Source organism: Macrobrachium nipponense, chromosome 28, assembly GCF_015104395.2.
Source record: "Macrobrachium nipponense isolate FS-2020 chromosome 28, ASM1510439v2, whole genome shotgun sequence".
Taxonomy (NCBI): domain Eukaryota; kingdom Metazoa; phylum Arthropoda; class Malacostraca; order Decapoda; family Palaemonidae; genus Macrobrachium; species Macrobrachium nipponense.
This window is the reverse complement of record NC_087217.1, coordinates 56,003,761-56,027,204: the sequence shown is the minus strand read 5'-3', so window position 1 is coordinate 56,027,204 and position 23,444 is coordinate 56,003,761. Positions and strand designations below refer to the sequence as shown.

At 46.5% G+C, this 23,444-nt stretch overlaps 1 protein-coding gene across 1 annotated transcript in view; it reads left to right on the top strand.

The window, feature by feature from the left end:
* Positions 1-23,444, top strand: part of LOC135201199 (uncharacterized) — a 74,350-nt gene that overhangs the window by 35,628 nt on the left and 15,278 nt on the right. Inside the window, exons 3-5 of the mRNA XM_064230077.1 lie at positions 2,068-2,571; positions 4,079-4,546; positions 22,246-22,436. Coding sequence (XP_064086147.1) covers positions 2,068-2,571; positions 4,079-4,546; positions 22,246-22,436 — 1,163 coding nt within the window. The remainder of the gene's footprint in view (positions 1-2,067; positions 2,572-4,078; positions 4,547-22,245; positions 22,437-23,444) is intronic.

Below are 23,444 nucleotides of genomic sequence, written 5' to 3'. Positions count from 1 at the left end.
TAAAAGGGTTAGCAGCCAAACAGTCCGAAACCTCTACTAACCTGTCTGGGCTTGGTCCAAGCGTCGGCTTCCGAGACAGACCCACTGTAACACTAGGCACATCACTCACCTCAACAGATGACTCCACATGTCTATGAATGGTCACGAGCGTGGTGGTCGTACGTATGTGTGATGGGGGGAAACTCGAATACTCGAGATAGACGGAGAATCCCTTAGAGTCAAACTCTTGGAAGCACCAGTGCTCACTACCTTCAACCTCTTGACAGGCGCCTTCAGATCTTTACGGCGACGAATAGGCCTTGGAGAAGAAGGAGCGCTAACATCACGTGCACGGGCAGGGGAGGTTGGAACACGCTCGCGAAGTGCAAGGACGGAGGGGGGTGGGGGGGTTGCATGTTTGAGAAACGAGGCAGAGGACGAAGCAACCGCTGCAGATCACACACCACTAACACTGCCCGAAACCACAGCACTCTCGGGAACACGTCCGTGTTGTTCCTCCCTCAAAGGTGAAGGAAGGGCAAAGTCCTTAGCCTTCCAACGTTTGATACGCCAACAAGGCGTAGAGGGGGAAGAGGGCGAGGAAGACAGCACTAGTTTCTTATGCGAACTCTTCTCGGAAGGCGGGGACGAAGCAACACGTTTCCTACCGGTCTTCCCAACTGATAAGGCAGCCAACTTCACATCCAATAAAGAGTCCAACCTCTGAAGCACTGCCTGGCATATGACCTCGGACTGATGTGCCAGAGAAGGCTCTGAAGACAAGAAAAGGGAGATGTTGCGAACTGGGCGGCAGTGATGACGTCACGGCTAAGCAAGGCGGATCAGAGGAGGCGACTAGGAGAGACGTCATCGATGAGAGTGACATCACAAGCGGCGGTGACGCCACTGGCGGAGGAATACACAAAGATGGACCCCGTGACGTCATCAATGGGGCTGACGCCGCAGCGTCACTCCGACTCGTAGCAGCGGCAGACACTGGCGGAGCAATACAAGATGGCTGATTGCTGCTACCCACGAAGACAAGGCCGGGAGGAGGGGGAATGGCCTGGCCAGACTGGGGAGGGGGGGGGGGGGGGAGGGGGGGGGGGGGCAAGCCTCTACAAAATGCGCTAGAAACCCCTCCAAGGACGGGGTACCCTCCTAGCCCAAGCGTCTTCCAAATTGCCGCCATTTTGGACGCCTCCGACACTGGAAGAGAAGAGAATGATGAAAAAACCTCACCCTTCTCAGGAACCGAAAAAGCTCCTGAGGAAGAGGGGGCTACATTACAAATATTACCCTGGCGACTTCCCAATACTTCCACCAATGAATCAATGGAAGAAAAGGAAGGAGATGCAGGGACAACGCTACTATGGGGGTTGACTACTGCAGAAGGCGAAACATCGGGAATAGGAACAAAGCCCTCCCAAGTAGGAAGAGTCAAGACTCTGATGTTCCCTCTTGCCATAAAACTTCCTCCATTGCTCCTTAGGCCATTCCCGGCATTCTGTGCAAGGATTCATAATAGTACAAAAATTCAAACGACACCTACTGCATGAGATGTGAGGGTCGGTCTCTGCCGAAGCCAAAAAATGAGAACACGGAAAACCAGGAACTCCGGGGCACATACGCTGACGCTGAGAAGGAGCAGAAGCTGCCATAATACCAGGTAAAACCACACACACACACACACACTAGAAGAAACGAAACAGGAAATGAACCGGGAAAAGGCCAAGAGAGGTACCAAACACAACTCTCACCCAGGCGGTCAAAGAAAAAACTGGCGTAGATGCGTGGTCCTTGACCACTCTTCACCCGATCTGCGCATGTGTTGCCAGATATCACAAGATTCCTTGCTTTCATCTGCTTTTTAACCGGATCTAGCTAGTAGCTAGAAATTATCTTATTGTTAAGACCTCAGGTTTGTAGCTATGAAAAATACAAATTGTCATAGAAAATTTGTCATATTTTCACTATTTTAGAGATTCTTTATTATGTGTACTTAAATAACGATTCTACACTCAGTTAGATTTTTAATTTTGCACATTTGAATTATAGTCATTCATTAAAATCAAGAATCCTTTTCAGTTTGTCAAAATTTTCAAGATGCAACAGAGGGACCAGATGACATTTTATCAAATCTCAGTAGAAACAACAGTTATTGTAGAAATCGGAAGCCTCCAAATTTCAAAGGAGTTTTGTCAAGCACTGCAGTCAGTGAGGTAGACATAAGTAAATTCAACTCATCAAATACCTGCAGTGATGGAAGAGGTGTAATATTTAAAATGCCTAGATATGTTCCAAAAATATTTATGAAGAAAAACATGACAGTTGAGCCAACTCTAGATAGCATAGCAGAAGAAAAAGAAAATGAGGTGGTTGATAATCAGTCAGATGCAACCACATACTTAACTCCTAAGAAAACCAGTACATTAATTAAGTCTCGACATCTGAATTTAGAAGATTTGGAAGAAGATGGGGATGATATCCAAACAAAAGACCAGTCTTCAAAGAAGCAAAATGAAAAAGATTTTTCAAGGAATAACCAGGTGCCCATAGACATAACATCCCAAAACTTGACTACACAAAGTGGTAAGTCTTCATAATTTTTAATATTAGTAGCATAAGAAAACAGTTACCTTTTATTTCCGTGTATAAGATGATTTTTTGATAAGACAAGGTAAAAAATTATGGCAAATTTTCATGAATAAAATTATGGCAAATTTTCATAAATTTGTCTCATATCTGTAGTATAAGACGACTGCTAAATTACAAAACCATCTCTGTATAGGTTCGCTTGCATATCATGAACTTTTGAAGTTAATTTTAGGGAGCTGTTGCATCATACACAAGATATAAAATTAGCATATTTCAGATATTTCCTGATTCTCATTCTATTGAAGTTTTCCTGAATGTAAATTTTAGTAGTTTGTAAAACGAATAAAGTATTGAAACCAAACTTATTTTAAGATGGTATAAAAGTAAAATAGTACTATAACTGAGATCTTTGGCCATATAGTATACAAGTAATAAAGAATCCAAAGCTGATTTTAATGTGATCTGGTCATTTTTATTTGTGTTAATGGCTGTATGGCACTACCAAAGAATTTCTTAATGAGACATAGTCGCTTATGGTATTGTGAAAATCAGTACTTATAGTGGATTTTGCTATATTTTAATGGATATTTCTGGTAATACTTGTACAGATTAAAATTACCTTAGGGGTATGACATTCATTTCATGAAAAAGACAAGAAGGCTGTAGTGGGCACAGGATCTCTTGTGTTGTGCCCCATATGCAGCAATGAAGACCTTTTGCTGCTTGTAGCTGTAGCAGCGACCGTTTTTTATCATCACAATACACCTGTTTCCATTATTCTTTCATATACCACAGGCTGCTTGGTTTCTTCCATTTGCTTCTTTGTTAATTTTTACACAAAATACATTGGTTGACAACAGTATGGCACAAATATAAACAACCTTATGGTTGTACAGCCATGCTCAAAACAGTTTTAGTGTTTTGCAAGACAAAATTGATAATTTTTCTGCAAGCCTATCTCTTATGTAAAAACTTCTTCCTCCCATCCTAGCTGACCTGTTGCAGCTTCTATCCAGACTACATGAAAAGTCTGATAATTGATTGCTGTGCACTCGTGGATCCATGTCTTTTATGCTTGGAGCTGCATGTACTATGTTTAATAAAAGAAATGCAGTAAATTAGAAAACTATGAACTGTGTCGCTTATGAATGATATGTATAGGAAAAAGTTAGGTTGTTATTGAAGGCAATATCTTTTGCCAGGAGCATTTTTCAAATATTTCTTGGAAGATATTTTCGAGGTTATCGGTTAAAAGACGACTAGATCAGTCATTTCCATGGGGCTATAACTCATTATGGATAGTATACTGACAATTCTTCATGACATCCCCTCAGTCCCAGCACCATTGCTTTCTTTAATGTCCTTGTTTATGTTGTATTTTAGCTTTAACACACCCTGCATACTGTACTGTAATTGCATGCAATATCTTAATATTAAGTGATATTAATAACACATTTTTGAAGCCTGCTAATACTACTAAAGTCATCATATGTGTTTGCAGATTTTGGAAGCTCCAGACGTTCGAGTAGGATTCGTACGAAACGTCTTGAATTTTGGAACTTTGAAAAAGCCCACGTTACAACTTTGAACAGTGGAGAAGTTTCAGTTATTTACACAAAACAAGACGACCCAAGTGAAACTGGTAGAATGAGTAAAAGGGGAGGCAACCCAAAATTAAATCCTGTCACTTTGCCCCCTGATACAAATAATAAGAAGGATGCTACCAGCATAGAAAACAAAAGAAAGTCTGTAGTACCTAAAAAATCTTCGACTGAAGAAGGTGCCAAGAAAACAAATACCATAGCACGGAAGCGAAAGAGTACCTTGTCAGATAAAGATGAATCATCTTGTTCCATAGAATTATCTCCCAGAAAACGTGGGAAAAGTTATTCAACAGGTGTGTCTCCCAGAAAACAAGGAAAAAATCATTCCTCAGATGTTTCTCCCAGAAAACATGGGAGAAATCAAAGTAAGTAGTAGAGCAATGTGTGTAGAGTTTTCAGTTTGGAAGTTTAATACTATTTTGTTATTCTGTCTGCCTGCACTGAACAGAATTAGAGTTATCATTAATGGCTAGGCACATAATAGATTGTATCAAGCCTGTATTTTTTTGCAAACCTTGTAAAACTTCATTAATTGATTGATCTTAGGTCTGTTTAACTATTTGTGAATATACTTTGTGTAAACCTAATTAGGAATGTATATTTGCAGGAGTTATTAACCTGTACCTGTTTACTGTGTCTTTGTTCATCTTCAGTTTTGTTTTTTAATTTTTTAATATTAATGCAAGGTACAAAATGTGTCCCAAAAGCCTATTTTATTTTTTAGGAAATCAACCTAATTCTGTCTTAAGTTTACATTGAATTTTAGGTGATCTTATATCTATAATATCTTATCTCCCAAAAGCACTTTTACATTTTTTCCATTTTGCTTGATGACCTTATTACATTGAATTTTAGGTGATCTAATATCTGGAGTATATCTCCCCCAAAAAACTTCAGCATTTTTTCCCTTTGCTTGATGACCTTATTTTTTACTTTTACAACATTAGCAGGGTCTCATTTACAGTGTGCCTCATATGGCACACTTTAAGTGGCACCAAAGGTTCTATGTGATCACTTCTGCCTTAGGGATATTGCTTTCTGCCTTTTTCTTTTCACCAATTACCGTTGCTTAACTCGTACTGCCAATCCAACTTGTTTAAGGGGGTTTTATAGTGGTTTCTATTTATTGGGATATGGGTAAGTATACAGGCGGTCCCCGGGTTACGACGGTTCCGGCTTACGACGTTCCGAGGTTACGACGCTTTTTCTTAAATATTCAATGGAAAAATCTGTCCTGGGTTACGACGCTTGTTCCGAGGTTACGACGCTGACGCTTCCGACGCTCCGAGTTAACGACGCTTTTAAAAAACTCATACTATGATAAAAACTCCTTTATAGTTTAGCACAGTATATAATAAAAATAAGTTTCTGGTTAGATTACAACAAAAATTTGAGGTTATGATGATTTTCGACACTTTTTATGTCGTATTTTTCTATGTTTTTTAGTGACGCCTCATATGCGGAACTAGTTTCCGAGCGAATGAATACATACTAGCTTGCGGTGCGCAAAGTTTACATATAACAGTCCAAAAGCACAAATAATGAAAAAAATCATTGCTTGTTTCCAGTAATAATAACAAAACGAAGTTTCTGGTTAGATTACAATGAGAGAGAGAGAGAGAGAGTAGAGAGAGAGAGAGAGAGAGAGAGAGAGAGAGAGAGAAGAGAGAGAGAGAGGCGTCTTCCGACGCTCGAGTAAGGACAGAGAAGTGTTCTTTCGTTAAACGGCCTCTGACTCATGCCAGTAATGTTTGTTGTACTATAAATATAAGCCTATTTAAAGATACGTTTACTTAATTAGTCTATATAATACGTAAATAGTAAATCAAACTGTTCTTGTAGCCCTCAAGATTTGGCAAAATCGAAGTATCCAAAGAGAGACATTATCCAGTACACTGGAACCTTGACATACGAATTTAATCTCCGTTACCATCGTCGTATATCAAAACAGTTGTATCTCAAAGCATTCCCATTTATTTAAAATAATGTAATATGTATTAATCCGTTCTAGCGTATGAAACCACACCTAAACACAGCTAAATTACATAATATACACAATTTATACACAAATAAACGAGTAATAACACACATAATGATAAAATAACATAGCAATGTGATAAAAATGATAATAAATGTTAATAAAATCAATTAAAAAAAAGAAATGAATTTTACTTACCACAACGAAAGATGACGTGAGGCCAGCAGGGGGAAGAGGTAGGGAAGGGTGGCAGGGAACGATTGTTCTCTTTTATTTACGTATGTACACTAATAAACTACGTAATAAACACAAATGAAATAACATGCTAAACTAATTTTTATTTTTTTATTTTAATCAGTTTGTAGTTTAGAAATAAGGTGATGCCTTTGGAAGGTTTTATGCTTTGCCTATAATTTCATGTTGTTCCGATACGTAATACAAACCCTCGGTCCTTTAACAACAATAGGAAGGTAACTAGCGGCAGCTGGGGACGGTCGTAAGCTCGAACAAGGGGAGAACGGTAGTTAACTGCTTGTCCGGTCGTGCGCGCGCCGCGCCACGGGCGGTGAAGAATCACTTTTGCTTCGGCCGTGGTGTGACAGGACGTGTTCTCATCGCTCGCCCGCTATTTTCGTCGTGTGCTTTGGATGTTACAATTTCTTCTGATGGTTTGTGTGTGGTCTTGAATGAAATTGTAAGTACTTTGTTTCATTTTTCATTGAGTGAAGATTAATTAATCATGGGATCAAGAAGAGCTTTCGCGCGCCCCACCAACTGCCCGTAGAGTGTGTCCCGGGTTGGAGGGGCGTAAATGCGGCGGATTCCGCTCTTACCCAGATATTGATCCTCATGAGTTATGTTTTCGTCGGGGGCGAGAATGCTCCCGAACCGAACCATGTGATGTATGTGTAAATTGGTCCGAGGCGCAGTGGGTCTGTACGAGGGTAGGAAGAGGCGTAGGTTGACCAAGGAGTCGTCGGAAAGCTCTCCAGCGACTCCTTTGGTTACGGATACCTCGTCATCCTTCCTGCCTCCAGCTCAGCCCCACGATTTGCGCCTTCCCCTGCGGGGGGGGTTTCGGAGTCCTTCTCCTCACTCGATCCGTCGAGTGTGGAGGAGGGTGCCCGATACCCGGATGTTCAATTGTATTCGGGGTCTTCCGTCCGCTCTGGGTGGGGTTCGTCCTCCCCCAGGCGTGAGGGTGCCCTCTAACTGACCCGACTGTTCCTCCCTCAGGTGTGCCTTCTGTGAGTGACGACTTGGACAGGTGTGGGCGTCGTTGGGACTGCAGGGCGCCCCCAGTATCCAGGGCTTGATTTCAACGGCTAGCGGGGTCGGCAGTGGTAACTCATGGTGTGGTTACAACTACGACCAATACAGTGTCAACACCAGCGTACGCCGCCCCTCCTCATGTGGTGTATACGCAACACATTGCGTCAGTGACTCCAAACCGGCGTCAATTCAAATGCCGATCGCTGCCGTGCCTAAGAGGGGCGTGCCGCCGCCACCTGGGTTTTATGTGCTGCCGACTCCCGACTTTCGCTGCCCCAAAAGTTCGCCCCTGGATCTACCGCCCGTCCCAATGATGAGTTTGGCTGAGATGGAGAGGTCTGTGACGCCGGATTATGCTGCCGTACCTGCCGTACCTGCAGCGAGTGTTGCTGGCCCAGCCCCTCGCGCCGCTCCTACGAAGCAAGCGCGGTGCGGGACTTCTGTGATGTTGCTTGATGGTGCTGGTCCGCTGGTGCTGGTTCCTATGCTGGTCCTGCTGCTGCGTCTGCTGGTGCTGGTCCTGCTGGTGCTGGTCCTGATGGTGCTGGTCCTGCTGTGCTGTCTGTGGTGTCCTTCCTGGTGCTGGTGTTCTCCGCCTCCGCCGTTGCCTGCCCCTGCCCACGTCGCGTCTCGTCATGGAGGTGCTGCACCGGTCTCAGGTCTTTCCGGACAGGATCAGTCGGGGCGTGTTGCTTCGGCAATTGGCCCGAACTTTTCCGTGGATGGAAGACCTGACGTCCGTCCTGAGAGAGCTGACGAAGAAGAGGAAGAAGAAGAGGAAGATGTCGTCGTCGTCTTCATCGTCTTCTTCGTCGTCGTTGCCGCCGGCCTTCTTCCCCTTCGACTTCTAAGGCTTCCAAGCCGAAGAAGAAGAAGGCTGCCTCCTCCCCCCCTAAGAAGGCTCCTACGGGGACCTTCGAAGGGCCAGTCCGCTGCTGGCGTGACGGGGGGTGCTTCTGCTGGTCCTCCTGTCCTCGGGAACGGGGCCCGTCTCCTCTTCTGAGAAGAAGAAGAAGACGGGGGACCAAGGATGTGCTGGCTACTGCGGTACATCCGCGCCTGGTCTTAGTAGCACTGCTGCTAAGTCAGGTACCGGCTCGACTTCTCGTTCGCGAGAAGGTACCGAGTGTACGGTCTCCTTCGGGCGACCCGTGCAGCCAACGTCAAGACGCCTGAGCTTGCTCACCGTCACGACAGAGGCACGGAGCAGCGAAGACTGTCGAGAGGTCGCGCAAGTGATCGCTCGCCAGGCCAGCGGCGCTCTCGTAGCGACCCAGCCGGTACCTCGGGTTGACGTGACGGTCTCGACCGGCACGGGTTTGAGGCTGAGAAGAGGTCCCCTCGACCAACGGCACCAGCTTCGGCTGGTACCAGCGGTTTGACGTGCCGTGAGGACGCTCACCGGTCTCACCGCGAAAGCGAGCTCTGCAGATCACCTGACCGCCGCTCCCACAGGGACCGGACGGAGACGGTGGCCAGCAGCAGCTCGTTCTGACGCACGAGATCGGGGTCGACGTGCTTCAGTCGAGCCGCTCGCCACAGGTGAGCGGCACGACCAGGCCTGCAGTACGATCCCCACCGCGGGTTGTGATCGGCTGCAGCCCCCCACGTACGCTGGTCCTGCCAGCGAACGGGGGGCGGGGGGGGAGCGTCAGGTCTGTCTCTCCTATCCTTCAACTTCCTCGGGCTTACACCGGGAAGAGCGAGGTACCCAGGAGTGATCGTGAGAGGTGCGCCGCTCACGATCCCGCCACGACGCCGCACGAACCAGCATGGTTGTAGGACCAGCCAGGTCGTACGCGCAAGTGGTTGGAGGCGACGTCAGGGGTCTGTTGCTGTTCCTCCTTCTGAAGGAGGAGGGTCTCAGAGAGCTGATCCTGTTGGAGGGACTGGACGGTCCTACTCCTCAGGACGCTGTAACTCCTGAGATCCAGAGGAACTTTGCCCAGGTTATTGCGCTGATTCGTCAGCACAACGACCTGGGGGAAGGATCGCCGCTACCACCATCTGAGCCCACGTCCCGGCCCGGCGAGTCATTTTGGGGCCCGAAGAGGGAACCCAAATTGACGGTGGGACTGCCGCGATCGGAGCTTGCAGACTCAGTCCTTGACCAGGTGGAGTATTTCGTCTCAGGACGGGAGGACTCACTTAAGTCAGGACGGTCTTCCAAGCTACTCCTCCTCCTCTGCAGCGACAGCGGAAGTTTCTACGTGCCATCAGTAGATCCAATACCGCCCAAAACAGGTTAACCCGGAGCTAGCTAGGCTAACTCCAGGTGTGGTCCCTGCAAGCAGCTCCTGTCAGAGAACCTTATGGTTCTCGCAGCAGGAGGCACTGGGCCTGGAAGCTACCGCTTATGGCAGCTTTCCAGGCAGTCTCTTGGTTGGATCTGTGGTCCCTCACAGTATCCAAGGTCGCGGCCGACGCCGGGGGCGCTGCCCTCGAAGACGACCCGACTTCAGGAGACTGTGCCAGTCTGGAGGTAGAGCCATCTCCTACCTCGCCCATCAGACGGCAAACCTGTGGGCCAACTTGGTTCTCCGTCGTAGGGACGCTGTCCTTACACGAGTAGCCAAGGGGGCCGGGGGCCGGGCGTGAAGCGGTAAATGGACTACGTAACGGACCAAATGAAGAGTTCCTCCGCTCTCTTTCCCGGGAGAGATGGTGGACGCTGCGGTGGAAAAGACGGCGCACTGATGACAGTGACCGTCTGGTTCACCAGGCAGTTACGAAAGGTTTCTGGGCAACCTCGTACATCTGCGGCTAAGCCTAAGAGTTTAGCTAGCGCTTCCTCTTGGCTGCTAAGACGGCTGCTCCATCGAAGCCCCGAGGAAAGACTCTTCCTGCTTCAAGTAAAGGAGGCCGTAACCAGCCTCCTCCCAGCCCTCCTTTCCCCGAGGAGGTGCTGGGAAGAAGTCGAAGCGAGGTGGGAAAACGCTAGGGACGGCGTTCCCCCTCACCAGCTGCCGGAAGTGGGGGGGTGCCTGGCGAGCCATTGGGCAACTTGGCAGCGCTACGGTGCCGAGACCTGGATAGTAGACGTCCTTCGGGAGGGATATCTACTACCCTTCGAATCTCGGCCACCCTCACCTCCAACCCGGTCCATCTGCAAGACATATGTTCTGGGATCCTCAAAGGACGACGCTCTTCGGCAGGAGATCAAGACCATGCTGACCAAACGAGCTGTAGAAGTCGTAGTGGATCGGTCACCGGGCTTTTACAGCCGCCTTTTCTTAGTGAAAAGGCATCGGTGGGGGGCTGGCGCCCGGTGATAGATCTCTCTCCCCATGAACCGATTTGTTCGCCAGACTCGGTTCAAGATGGAGACGGCACGTTCCGTGCTGGACTCCATCAGGGAGAGAACGACTTCATGCTTTCAGTGGACCTGAAGGATGCGTATTTCCAAATACCCATCCATCAGTCCTCCAGAAAAGTACCTCCGCTTCATCTTCGACGGGACGGTGTACCAATTCAGGGCACTCTGCTTCGGCTCCTCAACCGCCCCACAGGTGTTCACGAGAGTGTTCACGCTGGTGTCTGCTTGGGCCCATTCGCACGGGATACGTCTTCTGAGGTATCTCGACGATTGGCTGGTCCTGGCGAGCTCCCGCTCGCAGTTGCTGCAGGACAGGGATCGACTTCTAAAGTTTTGTCGCGATCTGGGGATCGTGATAAACTACGAGAAGTCCGATCTCGAACCCAAGCAGAAGATGAAGTACCTGGGTATGCTGATCGATACGGTAGCAGCTCAAGTCCGCCCCGCAGACTTGAGGATCAGCAAAATTCAGGGAGGCAGCCGGCCGGTTCCTGTCTCGGCAGGAACAGGCAGCTCAGCAATGGCAAGTCGTGATCGGCCACCTGTCGTCACTCGAGAAGTTAGTTCCTCACGGACGTCTTCACCTGCGGTCTCTCCAGTGGAGACTAAGGGAGAGTTGGTCACAGGTAAAGGATCCACCTTACTTCCCCGTGTCCATCACGGAGAAGGGGTGAGGCAGGACCTAGCCTGGTGGCTCGACGACAGGAACCTCTTAAGAGGAGTGCCCCTACGCACTCCCCCCCCGGAGATGCTGCTGTTTTCAGAACGCATCGACCGACCGGGATGGGGCGCACACCTGGAGGAGTTGCTGGCTGCAGGTGTGTGGGACCATCACGACAAGCACCTTCACATCAATGTCCTGGAACTCAAGGCGGCGTTTTACGCTCTCCAAGAGTTCCAAGGACCGCTTGATGGGGACACTCAGTGGTGTTGATGTGCGACAACACCACGGTAGTGGCATACGTCAACAAGCAGGGGGGCCTAGTGTCTCTCCCGCTACACCAGTTGACGGTGCAGGTGCACGAGTGGGCCACGGCTCATTCGATAGAGCTGTCAGCACGCTACATTCCAGGCAAGAGGAATGTAGTAGCGGACAAGCTCAGCCGTCGGGATCAGGTAATAGGGACCGAGTGGTCCCTACACCCAGAAGTGGCGGAAAGGCTCTTCAACCTGTGGGGGCGTCCAGTCATAGACCTGTTCGCCACCCGGCACAACAAAAAACTTCAAGTTTTTTGCTCAGCCGTGCCGGACCCATGGGCAGCTGCAGAGGACGCTCTTCAACACCCCTGGGACAACCTCTTCGTTTGCGCCTTTCCTCCCTTTTGTCTGATTCGGAAAGTGATCAGCCGAGCGCTGGTCACTCCCAATCTCAGGATGATCCTGGTGGCTCCCAAACGACCTCAAGCCGTTTGGTATCCGGGGACCTGCTGGCTCTTCTTGCAGAAGAACCGAGAGAGATGCCCCACTGGCACAACCTTCTAGCCCAGCCACACGTAGAGCGGTACCACCGAGCAGTCCAGTCCACTACAACTTCACGGCTGGCTGTTATCCACCATCTCTTGCGAACGAGAGGCTTTTCTCGCAGCGCAGCAACAGAGATGGCTGGACACGTCAGACAGTCCTCTGCAAGCTGTGTACCAGGGGAGGGGAAGTGGGCCGTCTTCTGTGGTTGGTGTCGTAGACGGGGTCTATATCCTCCTCAGAGCCACTCTTCAGCAGGTAGCGGATTTCCTCGTATTTCTTCGCCGAGAGAAGCTCCTCTCAGTACCCACAGTTAAAGGATATAGAGCTGCACTGGCACTCGTCCTGAAACTGAGGGGACTGGACATCTCGAACTCGTTCGAGATCTCCTTGCTAATGAGGAGCTTCGAAAGGTCTGCCCACCCAGGGAGCTCAGGCCACCTGAGTGGGATGTGACTCTCGTCCTTAGGAGTTTGACTCGAAGACCATTCGAGCCACTCCGAGAGTCGTCAGACAGGGATCTGACCCTCAAGACCCTCTTCTTGCTGGCTGGCATCGGCGAAGAGAGTAGGGGAACTTCATGGTCTGTCCTTCAATGTTAAAACATTCCAGGGGCTGGGGATCTGTGACGCTCGATTTCGTCCCGAATTTCGTAGCTAAGACTCAGAATCCGTCGATCCCTGACGACAGGTTCGAGTCTTTCACAATCCCCTCCCTAATGGATTTCACCGACAACGATACGGATGAGATGCTGCTTTGTCCTGTGAGGGCGCTACGGCGCTATCTGAAGAAAACTCGACACCTCACGGCCTGATGTCGACGCCCTCTTCGTTAGCACTGGGGTTACCAAGAAAGAAGTATCCAAGAACACGGCTTTCTTTCTGGCTACGTGAGGTGATCAGGAGAGCGTACGAGGCTGATGGTAGTGACGACATCCGTACGCTCCGACCGAGAGCCCACGAAGTCAGAGGTATTGGACCCTCTTTGGCGTTCCGCAAGAACTTCTCCGTGGCGCAGGTCCTGAAGGCAGGTGTCTGGGCCAACCAGACTACCTTCACGTCCTTCTACCTTCGGGATATTGCCCACAAGTCCTTGGATACTTTTTTCCTTGGGACCTGTGGTGGCTGCTCAACACGTTGTGTAAGCTTACCCAGCACCCGAGCAGGCAGAACAGCATCGATTCCTGGTGTGACTGTAGGAATGAATGGTTGAATGAGAGTGCGACTGGCTTCTCTTCTCCATCTTTCTCTCTCTCTACCTGTGGGCAGAGGGTCACGGTCGTCACCATGCTGGAAAGGAATCCGATGCAGGTAAGCTACTCAACCGAGCCCCAATCTATCCCTTTAGTTAGGGATAGAAGCAAATATCCTCCACTCCCTCCAACAAGGGGAAGGAGAAAATGGATGCCTACTTGAGACAAACCATAACTTTATGTTGGCTCCTGTACAGGAACAAGTTCTTGCAATGCTGGTACGAAGAGATACGCTTGCCTCTCTCTTAGTACTTGGCTCAGAGGTCTGACCATTGATCCTGCGGTGCACACCCCGATCAATCGGACAGAGGTTTGGATCCCTCCCTTGCTCTTACGACCAGGGAGGCATTCCAAGGTTGGACGAACAACCAGTCTGTCACCAAAAAGACTCAGATTCCACCACAAGAAGTGAGTCTTCCTATTGTTAAAGGGACCGAGGGTTTTGTATAGCGTATCGGAAACAAATGACAATTTGTCGAAAATTGCATTTTTCCTAACTATACAAACCTGAGGTCCTTTACATATAGTCCCACCTCATACCACCCCTCACTCTGCAACTTTTTGCATGGGCCTAAAGCAAAAGTGATTCTTCACCGCCCGGGCGCGCGGCGCGCGCACGACCGGACAAGCAGTTAACTACCGTTCTCCCCTTGTTCGAAGCTTACGACCGTCCCAGCTGCCGCTAGTTACCTTCCTATTGTTAAAGGACCTCAGGTTTGTATAGTTAGGAAAAATGCAATTTTCGACAAATTGTCATTTTTGCTTCCATCGAAATCATTTTCTTGGGTTTTTTCTTATCACCTGCTTTGTCTTTAGCTTTGAGACCCATGGTTAATAATAAAATAGACAAAATAACACGAAAAATAGGCGCAAATACAACGAATCTAAACAACGACGTGTTAACATGCAGCACCAACAACAAACAGACTGAAACGCCAGTTTATCGGTCGCCTATACAACGAACACTCATCGCAAAATCGTATCTCAAATATTTCGTTGTATATCAAAGCTTATATTTTCGCAAATTTTCTGTTGTATCTCAAAACATTCGTATATTAGGGCAATCGTATGTCAAAGTTCAGTGTAATTTGATCAGAGAGAGAGAGAGACGCCTTGGCAACAATGGTCACCGTCTCGGGGATTGACGTAACATTTATTTTCTGAACAGATAGGACAGAGAAGTGTTCGTTTCATTAAACGGCCTCTGACTCATAGCAGGAAATGTTTTGTTGATACTAATATATAAGCCTATTTAAAGATACGTTTACTTTAATTAGTCTATATGATACGTAAATAGTAATCAGCTGTTCTTGTAGCCCTCAAGATTTGGCAAAATCACTCCAGGTTGTACATAAAACTTCAAGAATAATAGTGTCACCAGAGGATTACAATAGTTTCTTTTTACCTTCAAGAACCAGCATTCTTTTATGAAAATAACTCCAGGTTGGTACATAAAACTACAGGAAACAACATGTAGTGTAACCAAAGGATTACAAGTAAGGTTTTTATAACTTTTTATTAGTTTAAGACATATTTCCAAGCGTCGTTCCGGCTTACGACGATTTACGGCTTACGACGCGTCTCAAGAACGGAACCCCCGTCGTAACCCGGGGACTGCCTGTATTGTACTTAAAGGAATCATATACTATACAATAGTTAAGCTCCAAAGGAACAGCCTATGAACCATTTGTATTTTGTCTCCCAAAATTATATTCAAATGCTTACTCTCCCTATGTTAATTACTCTGCATGAATAAAATTAAAATAGTACAAAGCCCTGGTAATAATCTTGGAATAAATATAATGTTTTCATAATTATCATTGGCTTACCAAAAAAAAAAACCTATCTTCAATTTCACTATCACTTAACAAGATTACTATACAGATATTAAAAAATGTAAACCACTATTTGAACAGGTTTGGGCCTATTGTTTGTGAAATGTTTATAAAATTACTTAAAAAGTTGTGGAGATATGATAATTTCACTTATATAACTTACCCGGTGGTTACATATAGCTGTCGTCTCCTGACGTCACGGCAGAATTTGAAATTCGCGGTAGCGCTAATGGTTTGACAGGTGATCCCTCTACTCCCGCCCTCTACCGGTACCGGGAACCATTCCAACAATAAATCAGAAGTTTCCTGCCGTCGGAACCGGTAACACGGTTCCTCTGCTGGTTGGAATTTGGATTTGATCATCTTGGTGTTCTCCTTTTGGTGATGTACCTTGAGTTTACTGATCTTTTTGCTAGCGCTATAGTTATTTTGGTTTTGATATTGTTGTCCTTTTTAGGAATTATTTTGAATTCTTCACGATGTCTGACACCGGCTCTGTTCAGTATAGGGTGTGTAGTAGTTGGGTGTAAGGACTAGACTTCTTAAAGCTTCACTTGATCCTCATTCTACTTGTGTTAGTTGTAGGGGACGTGAATGTTCTTTTGAGAATACGTGTGAAGAATGTAAGTCTCTAACATCTCAGGAGTGGAAGGCACTGGGAAAGTATATGAGAAAGTTAGAAAAAGATAGAATCAGAAAGGCTTCACAGAGATCTTCTTCTAAGTTAGTGAGTAGCCAGGATATTCCTCTGAATTCTATTAATCCTGTTCCTATTAACCCCGTAGTGGTTGCTCCTGCCCTCGAATCTGTATCTCCCGATCCCGATCCCGTGTCAGTATTACGAGCCGATATGGACTCGAAATTTGTCTCTTTCCTCACCACTATGCAGAAAATGGGTGAGACAGTGCAAGAAGTGGTAGTTAAGTGTGATAAATTACTTAGTGCAAGTGTAGTGGAGGAGGTGGTTGTTCGGCCCGTTCGTTCTCCTAGGTCTAGGCCCCTGTCAAAACTCCCCAGACCTCCGGGAGGAGGCATGCCGAAAACCGAAGGGAGGCGAGCGGGACCTGCTCCCGAGCAGCCGCCCCCTCAAGCAATCCTGTAGCCGTATCCCAGGATGCTGTCGCCCACCATTGGAAAGGTGTTGCGAGGAAGTGTTTTTCGTCAAGTTAATCTAGTTCAGATGTTTCCTCTTATAGAGGTTGGCGTAATAAGACTTCTAGACCGCTGAAAAGGTCGCGCGATGTTTCGCCTGCTGCGGTTCCCAAGAAGGTGGCGGCTGCGAACCTTCTTGTAGTTTTTGGGAGGAGCCTGAAGCTTTTCTCCGGCGGTTTCGATTTATCGCCCTTCTCTCATAGAAGTGGAGAAGCCGAACACGCACACTCACCTTCGGAGCCTTCTCCAGAGCCTCCTCAAGCAATAACTCCTGCGGCTCCAGACATGTTTGTGGATCATCCTTCTACACCTCCCGCGCCTTTTTCTACGTCGGTGGATCCTCAACCTTCGGTGTTTGAACAGATGAATGCCAAGTTAGGCAGTATCTTGGAGCTTTTTGGCAAGTCTCTTTCGTCCCCGAATGCGCTCCCGACCGCCTTACATCTTCCGCAGACTACTGTGCAGTCCTCTTCGCAGGCTCCTTTGCAGTCGCCTCTTCAGGCTCAGACTCTCCATGTGAACTCCTCTTCAGACGCCAATATTCAGGCGCCTGGTCGGACTCCTTTACTGACTCCGTCTATGGCCCACGTCAGGCTCTCGCTCGAGCGCCAGCTCAGCCGCCAGCGAGGTCGCCAGCTCAGCCGCCAAACGCAGCCGCCAGCTCAGCCGCCCGGATACGTCTCAGTACAGGCTCAGACGTCTTCTCCTGCTTTCTCACACCCTCCTCGGACGCGTCAGGGTGTGACTTCGCCGAACAGGATTCCTCTTCCGATGGAATGTTCGCCAGTTTCGTCGAAGGAAGCTTCGGATTTGGAGGAAGAAAGAGAAGGACTTACAGAAAAAGACAAGCATTTGTCGGGGTATAAACTCCTTTTACGATCCTTCGTTGACAACTTTGGAGATTCTTTTGCGCCTTCCGTTCCAGTTTCTCCTAGTTCGCAGTGGAAAAAGGACAGTAAGCCTGACTCCTCGTCCTCGTTCCACGCGTCTCGTCCTCTTGATTCGGCTAAGAAAGCTATCAAGAAAGTTAACGCTTGGCTTTTGGAGAAGAGGGAACGGGAAAAATGTTTTTTGTCTTCCCCCTTCGAGACTTTCGTCAAGGAGCCGTGTCTGGTATGACACTGGAGAGACCGTTCGGGGGGGCCCTGGGTGTGACTGCCTCCGCTCAGGGAGACTTTTCTAGTCTCGTGGACTCTCCCGCAGAGCAGCCCTTAATACTGCTAAGATTTTCTTTTCAACAAATGAACTGGAGCATCTTTGCAAGAGTGTTTTTCCGTTGTTTTCGAAGTTTGTTACGCTTCCTGGATTGGGCCATTGCTTCGCTGGCCAGGAAAGTCAAGTCATTTGGACTTTCGGAGGAGCAGTTGAAGGATTTTGCCTCGGTAGCTGGATTGTATCGATAAAGGCATCTGTGATGGAGCTTCGGAGCTCGCTGCCATTTTCGCCTCTGGAGTGTTGAAGAAGAGACAGCTTGGTGCTTTTTCTTGTCGAAAGGGGTTTCATCGAACCAGAAGTCTGCCTTGCTCTTCTCTCCTTTGGACAAGAAACACCTATTTCCGCAAGAGATTGTGAGCGAGATCGCTCAATCTTTAACACAGAAAGCGACCCAGGATCTTTTATCACAGTCAGTGAAGAAGCCAGGAAGATAGCTCCGGCCGGTTATTCTGCTTCTCGGAGTGCTCCCTCCACGGAAGCTCCTAAACCATTTCGAGGGAGAGCTCCCGTTCGATCTTCCTCCAGGTTTCGCTGGGAGAGGTAGAGCCTCTTCTAAAACCACTCCCTCTTCCATCAAAAAGTAGGCCCGTAGTCCTCCACACAGCAGTAGGAGCCAGATTACACCTTTTCTGGCAGACCTGGTTTCATCTCGGAGTGGATCCTTGGACGGTCCCAGGTCCTGAAAGGAAGGATACACCATTCCGTTCATCAAGCACCCCCCTTCTCACAGAATTTCCTGTGAATTTGTCAGCCTACTCGGAGAACTCCGAAAAATATGCTGCCCTCCATCAAGAAGTTCTCGCCTTACTGCAAAGAGGGCCATAGAGTTAGTGGACTCTCCGCAGGAACCAGGATTTTTACAATCGCCTTTTCCTGGTTTAAAGAAGGCCACGGGGGTTGGGGGGTGAGACCCGGTGTTGGATGTCAGTGCCCTGAACGTCTTTGTCCTGAAGACGAAGTTTTCTATGGAAACGACCCAATCGGTATTAGCAGTTCTTCATCCTGGAGATTGGATGGTTTCCATAGACCTTCGGGACGCTTATTTTCATATTCCGATTCATTCGGAATCGAGAAGATTCCTGAGATTCGTGTTCCAGGGCCGCATTTATCAGTTCAGGGCCCTCTGCTTCGGCCTGTCGACAGCTCCACAAGTGTTCACCAGAGTTCTGTCGTCAGTAGCAAAGTGGCTTCATCTAGACGGATACGAATATCCATGTATCTAGACGATTGGCTTCTCAGGGCAAGGTCCAGACAGAAGTGTGTGGAGGACTACAAAAGACTTTAAGGATGACGGAAAGCCTAGGTTTGTTAGTAAACAAAGAAAAGTCATGTCTCACTCCTTCTCAGGAGATAGTTTATTTAGGAGTGAGACTGAATTCAGTTCTTTTTCAGGCTTTCCGTCCTCGCCAAAGGATCGACTCTTGCCTGAACAAAATAGACGGAATTTCTCGTCAGACAAACTTGCTCGGCGAATCAGTGGATGAGCCTTTAGGAACCTTGGCTTCAATAGAGCAATTTGTAGTCTGGGCAGGCTCAACATGAGACCACTTCAATTTTACTTGAAGCAGAAGTGGCAAAGGAAGAAGTTCCCAGACTCCTTCGTGTTCCCCATCTCGGAAGGAAATCAAACAGGACCTACTTTGGTGGAAATCAGAAGGAAGGCTAGAGGAAGGCTTGTCTCTAAGCCAGTTGAGCCCCAACCTTACGCTTTTGTCAGACGCATCGGACAAAGGGTGGGGAGCTACTCTGGGGAGAAAGGAAGTGTCGGTCTTGGCAGATTCATCAGAAAAGCTGGCACATAAATCTAAAAGAGTTGAAGGCGATTCATTTGGCTCTAATGCACTTCAAGACAGAGGTAAGAGGGAAAAGTAGTGCTGGTTCAAGCAGACAACACCACGGCTCCTCTCTTACATCAAAAAACAGGGGGGGACACACTCGTTCTCTCTGTGCGAGGCGGCGAGAGACCTACTCATTTGGGCGAAAGAGAACAAGGTTGTCTTGAGCACAAGATTTATTCAAGGCTCGAAGAATGTAAAGGCAGACATTCTCAGCAGGAGAGGACAAGTCCTCTCCACAGAGTGGACGTTACATCCTCAAATATGCAAGAAGCTTTGGGGGATTTGGGGATGTCCTCAGTTGGATCTCTTCGCCACAAACAAGACAGCTCGTCTACCACTGTATTGCTCCCCAGTTCCAGACGAGGAGGCGTTTACAGTGGATGCCATGCTTCTGGACTGGTCAAATCTGGATCTGTATGCCTTTCCACCTTTCAAAATGCTAAGATTAGTTCTGGCAAAGTTCAGAGGTCATCAGAACGTCAGGATGACTCTGATAGCCCCCTTTTGGCCGGCCGGCCAGGAATGGTTTCGGATCTACTACTGCTGTTGACGGACTTTCCGAGAGAGTTACCGTTAAGGAAGGATCTACTCAGACAGCCCCACTTTCTGAGGTTCCATCACAACTTGTCCGCTCTTCAACTAGTCGCCTTCAGACTGTCGAGCATCCTATCAGAAAGAGAGGATTTTCAAAGAGAGCTTCAAGGGCTATTGCTAGACCCAGAAGAGAATCCTCTGATCGAGTGTACCAAGCTAAGTGGGTCCAATTCAGAGCTTGGTGCAAAGAAGAAGGAATTTCGTCTCTAAGACCTCTATAGCTCAGTTAGCTAACTTCCTTCTTTTTCTTTGTGAGAAGAAGAAGCTTTCTACCCAGACGATTAGGGGTTATAGAGCTATGTTGTCTTCTGTGTTCAGACATCGAGGATTAGACATTTTTAATAATAAAGACCTCTCAGACCTGATTCGTTCCTTTGATACGGACCAAGACAAAGGAGTCAAGAACAGTAGCTTGGAACTGGATGTAGTTCTTAAATGGCTGATGTCAGATAGATTCGAACCGATCTCCTCTAGTTCTTTTAGAGATCTGACCAGGAAGACCCTTTTTCTTTGTGCTTTAGCATCAGCTAGAAGAATCAGTGAGCTGCATGCTACTTGATAAGAGAGTTGGATTCGATTAAAGGGTGGGCCCCCCCCCCCCCCCCCCAATGCCAATTTGTTCGGGATCAAGCAATGGGCTGGGGTTTTTGGCTAAGAATGAGAATCCCTCACGTCCTTGGCCTCGTTCTTTCTCTATAAAGAACATTTCGGAGTTAGTGGTGCCTAATGAGCCTGAATGTCTTCTCTGTCCAGTGAGAGCACTTAGACATAATGTGCAAAGGACCAAAGGTATAAGAGGTAAGAGTGATAACCTGTGGTGTTCAGTGAAAGATCCTTCTCGTCCTCTTTCTAAAAATGCGCTCTCCTTCTTTTTAAGGAATTTGATTTCTGAGGCACACGGACAATTTCAGGACTCAGATATCAAAGTGTTTAAAGTCAAAGCTCATGAAATTAGAGCAGTGTCTACGTCTATGGCCTTTAGACGTAATCTGTCTTGAAAGACATTATTAAATCTACATATTGGGAGGAGAAGCAATTCTGTCTTCGCATCTCATTATCTGACAGATTTGCAAAACCACATATGAAAATTGCAGTACATTGGGGCCATTCATTGTGACTGACACGGTATTGGGTGAGGGAGAGAAGGATGTATCCCATCCTCACTAACTTTTCTCCTTGATTATGTTTTTTGTATTTTTAAGGTTGTCTGAAGATACAGGGAGTTTTTTGAGTATCTTTCAGTCTTTTAATGTCTGGTGTATTTCTTAAACGGTTGTGGTGATCCCTCGTTTTTCATTGTATTTTGTGGTGATTTGTACTGCGCCCTGAGCAGGGGCATTATAGTCTTGTCCGTTACGGTCACGTCCTCAACGGCAAGTACTTATTATTGTGTCCGACGCACGGATCCATATATCCTGTCGGTACAATAAAGGCCAGCAGACTACAGAGGCAGTAACCACTGAGTCAGCGGTCTTTAAAGGTAAGGAACCTATATCTTCGGATAATTCCAACAGTTATTTTAGCTGCCATTGTCCCACCACCTAAATGTGTCAATCAGCTATATGTAACCACGGGTAAGTATATAAGTGAAAATGACATTTTTATAATAATATAAAGTTTCACTTATACTTACCCGGTGGTTACATAACGAAGCCCGCCTCCTCCCCTCATATGGACAGGTAGGCATGAAACTTCTGATTTATTGTTGGAATGGTTCCCGGTACCCGGTAGAGGGCGGGGAGTAGAGGGATCACCTGTCAAAACCATTAGCGCTACCGCGAATTCAAATTCTGCCGTGACGTTCAGGAGACGACAGCTATATGTAACCACCGGGTAAGTATAAGTGAAACTTTATATTATTATAAAAATGTCATTTTTATGCTCTATGAGTTTTGGTTCATATAAAAAGGTTCTAAAGTTGGAGTTTCCTGGCCAAGGGCTGATGTGCTGGGATGGTGGTGGAGGTGGAGGGATCAAGATTTCAAAGCCCCCATTCTAGGGTATCTGCTGAGTCCCAATGAGGAAAGTGTATCATTAGTCAGAAATTTGAAGATGACTTTTCATTTTATAGTGGAAATGAGATTTTAAAGTAAACTGGGTTACTGTAATATGCCTTTAAAGAGGATTCACTGCTATACTGTTTATTTTCAGGTTTTATTGTGAATAGCTTCCTGCCTACAGTTGCAAAGGTGGAATTCAAGTCCCTGATGTTTTGTCCTTGGACAGAAGATGATTTTACGTGTTACATGGCTCGTAGTTATTGTAACAAGGAAGAAAATATTTATGCTGGCTTTCTCTTTCTTCAAAGGGGAGAAATGATCTGGTCCACAACCAAGTATACGGTAATGTATACATGTTATTGTGTTGCATGGAATCAATTAGCATAGAAAAGAAGTGATATCTTGTTGGGCTTGCATTTAATGATATAGAAAGACTTTTATGCATGTGACAATAACCTATAAAAATAAGTAAGTAAACCATTCTTAAATTTCAGTAAAGTCCTATTAAGTACAAATTTATTAGTTATTAGTAAAAATAAAGAATGTCTACTATAAGTGGGTGCACTTTTGAATTTCAATAATTTGGTTCATATATTTTTCACAACTTGTTTGTTGAAAGAAAAGATTTAAATTTTATTATACATAGGCACATCAGCATAGAGTTACTTATGGAATGCATTGTCAAGTATGGGAAACAAATGCACTTTTGCATTTTTAGTTTTGATTATTTTTCTCCTATGTTAAAGGCTCTAGCTACAAAGATTAGTATAGTTACTATATATAATGTAATGTACCTGTTGCATATTGTTAAGTTACACTTAAGAACTCATTTCTGAAAGTGAAAGTTTCACTTTGTTCATCTGGTAGTCATGTGCCCGGAAATTCTGAGGCGTTTGGTTAGGTAAGTTGTAATTGCATGCATGTGTACTGTACCTGTATTTCAATACAGCGAATTCTTAATTGGATTTAAGAAAGTTCCTTGCACAAATTTGTAAAGTAAATTTGCTTCAATCTAAGGTCAGAATAAAATGTCCCGATTCACTATAACCCCACCTGGGTCTTATTCTGCTTTAATCTTAGTAATCTTCAGGTAAGAATACAGAAAATATACTTGACAATGTTTTTGGTATTGTTTGGTATTTTGATTGACATATACTGTATTTAAAGCTTTGTTGTATATATTTTATCATCTTCAAGGTAATATTTTGTGCTACTATAGTAGACCCCCCGTATTTGCAGGGATGGGTACCACACCCCCTGCAAATAGCTGAAATCTGCAAGTACTTTAAACCCCTCAAAAAATGCATAGAACTGTTTGTTTTATTAGTTAAAACACAAAAAATATATATA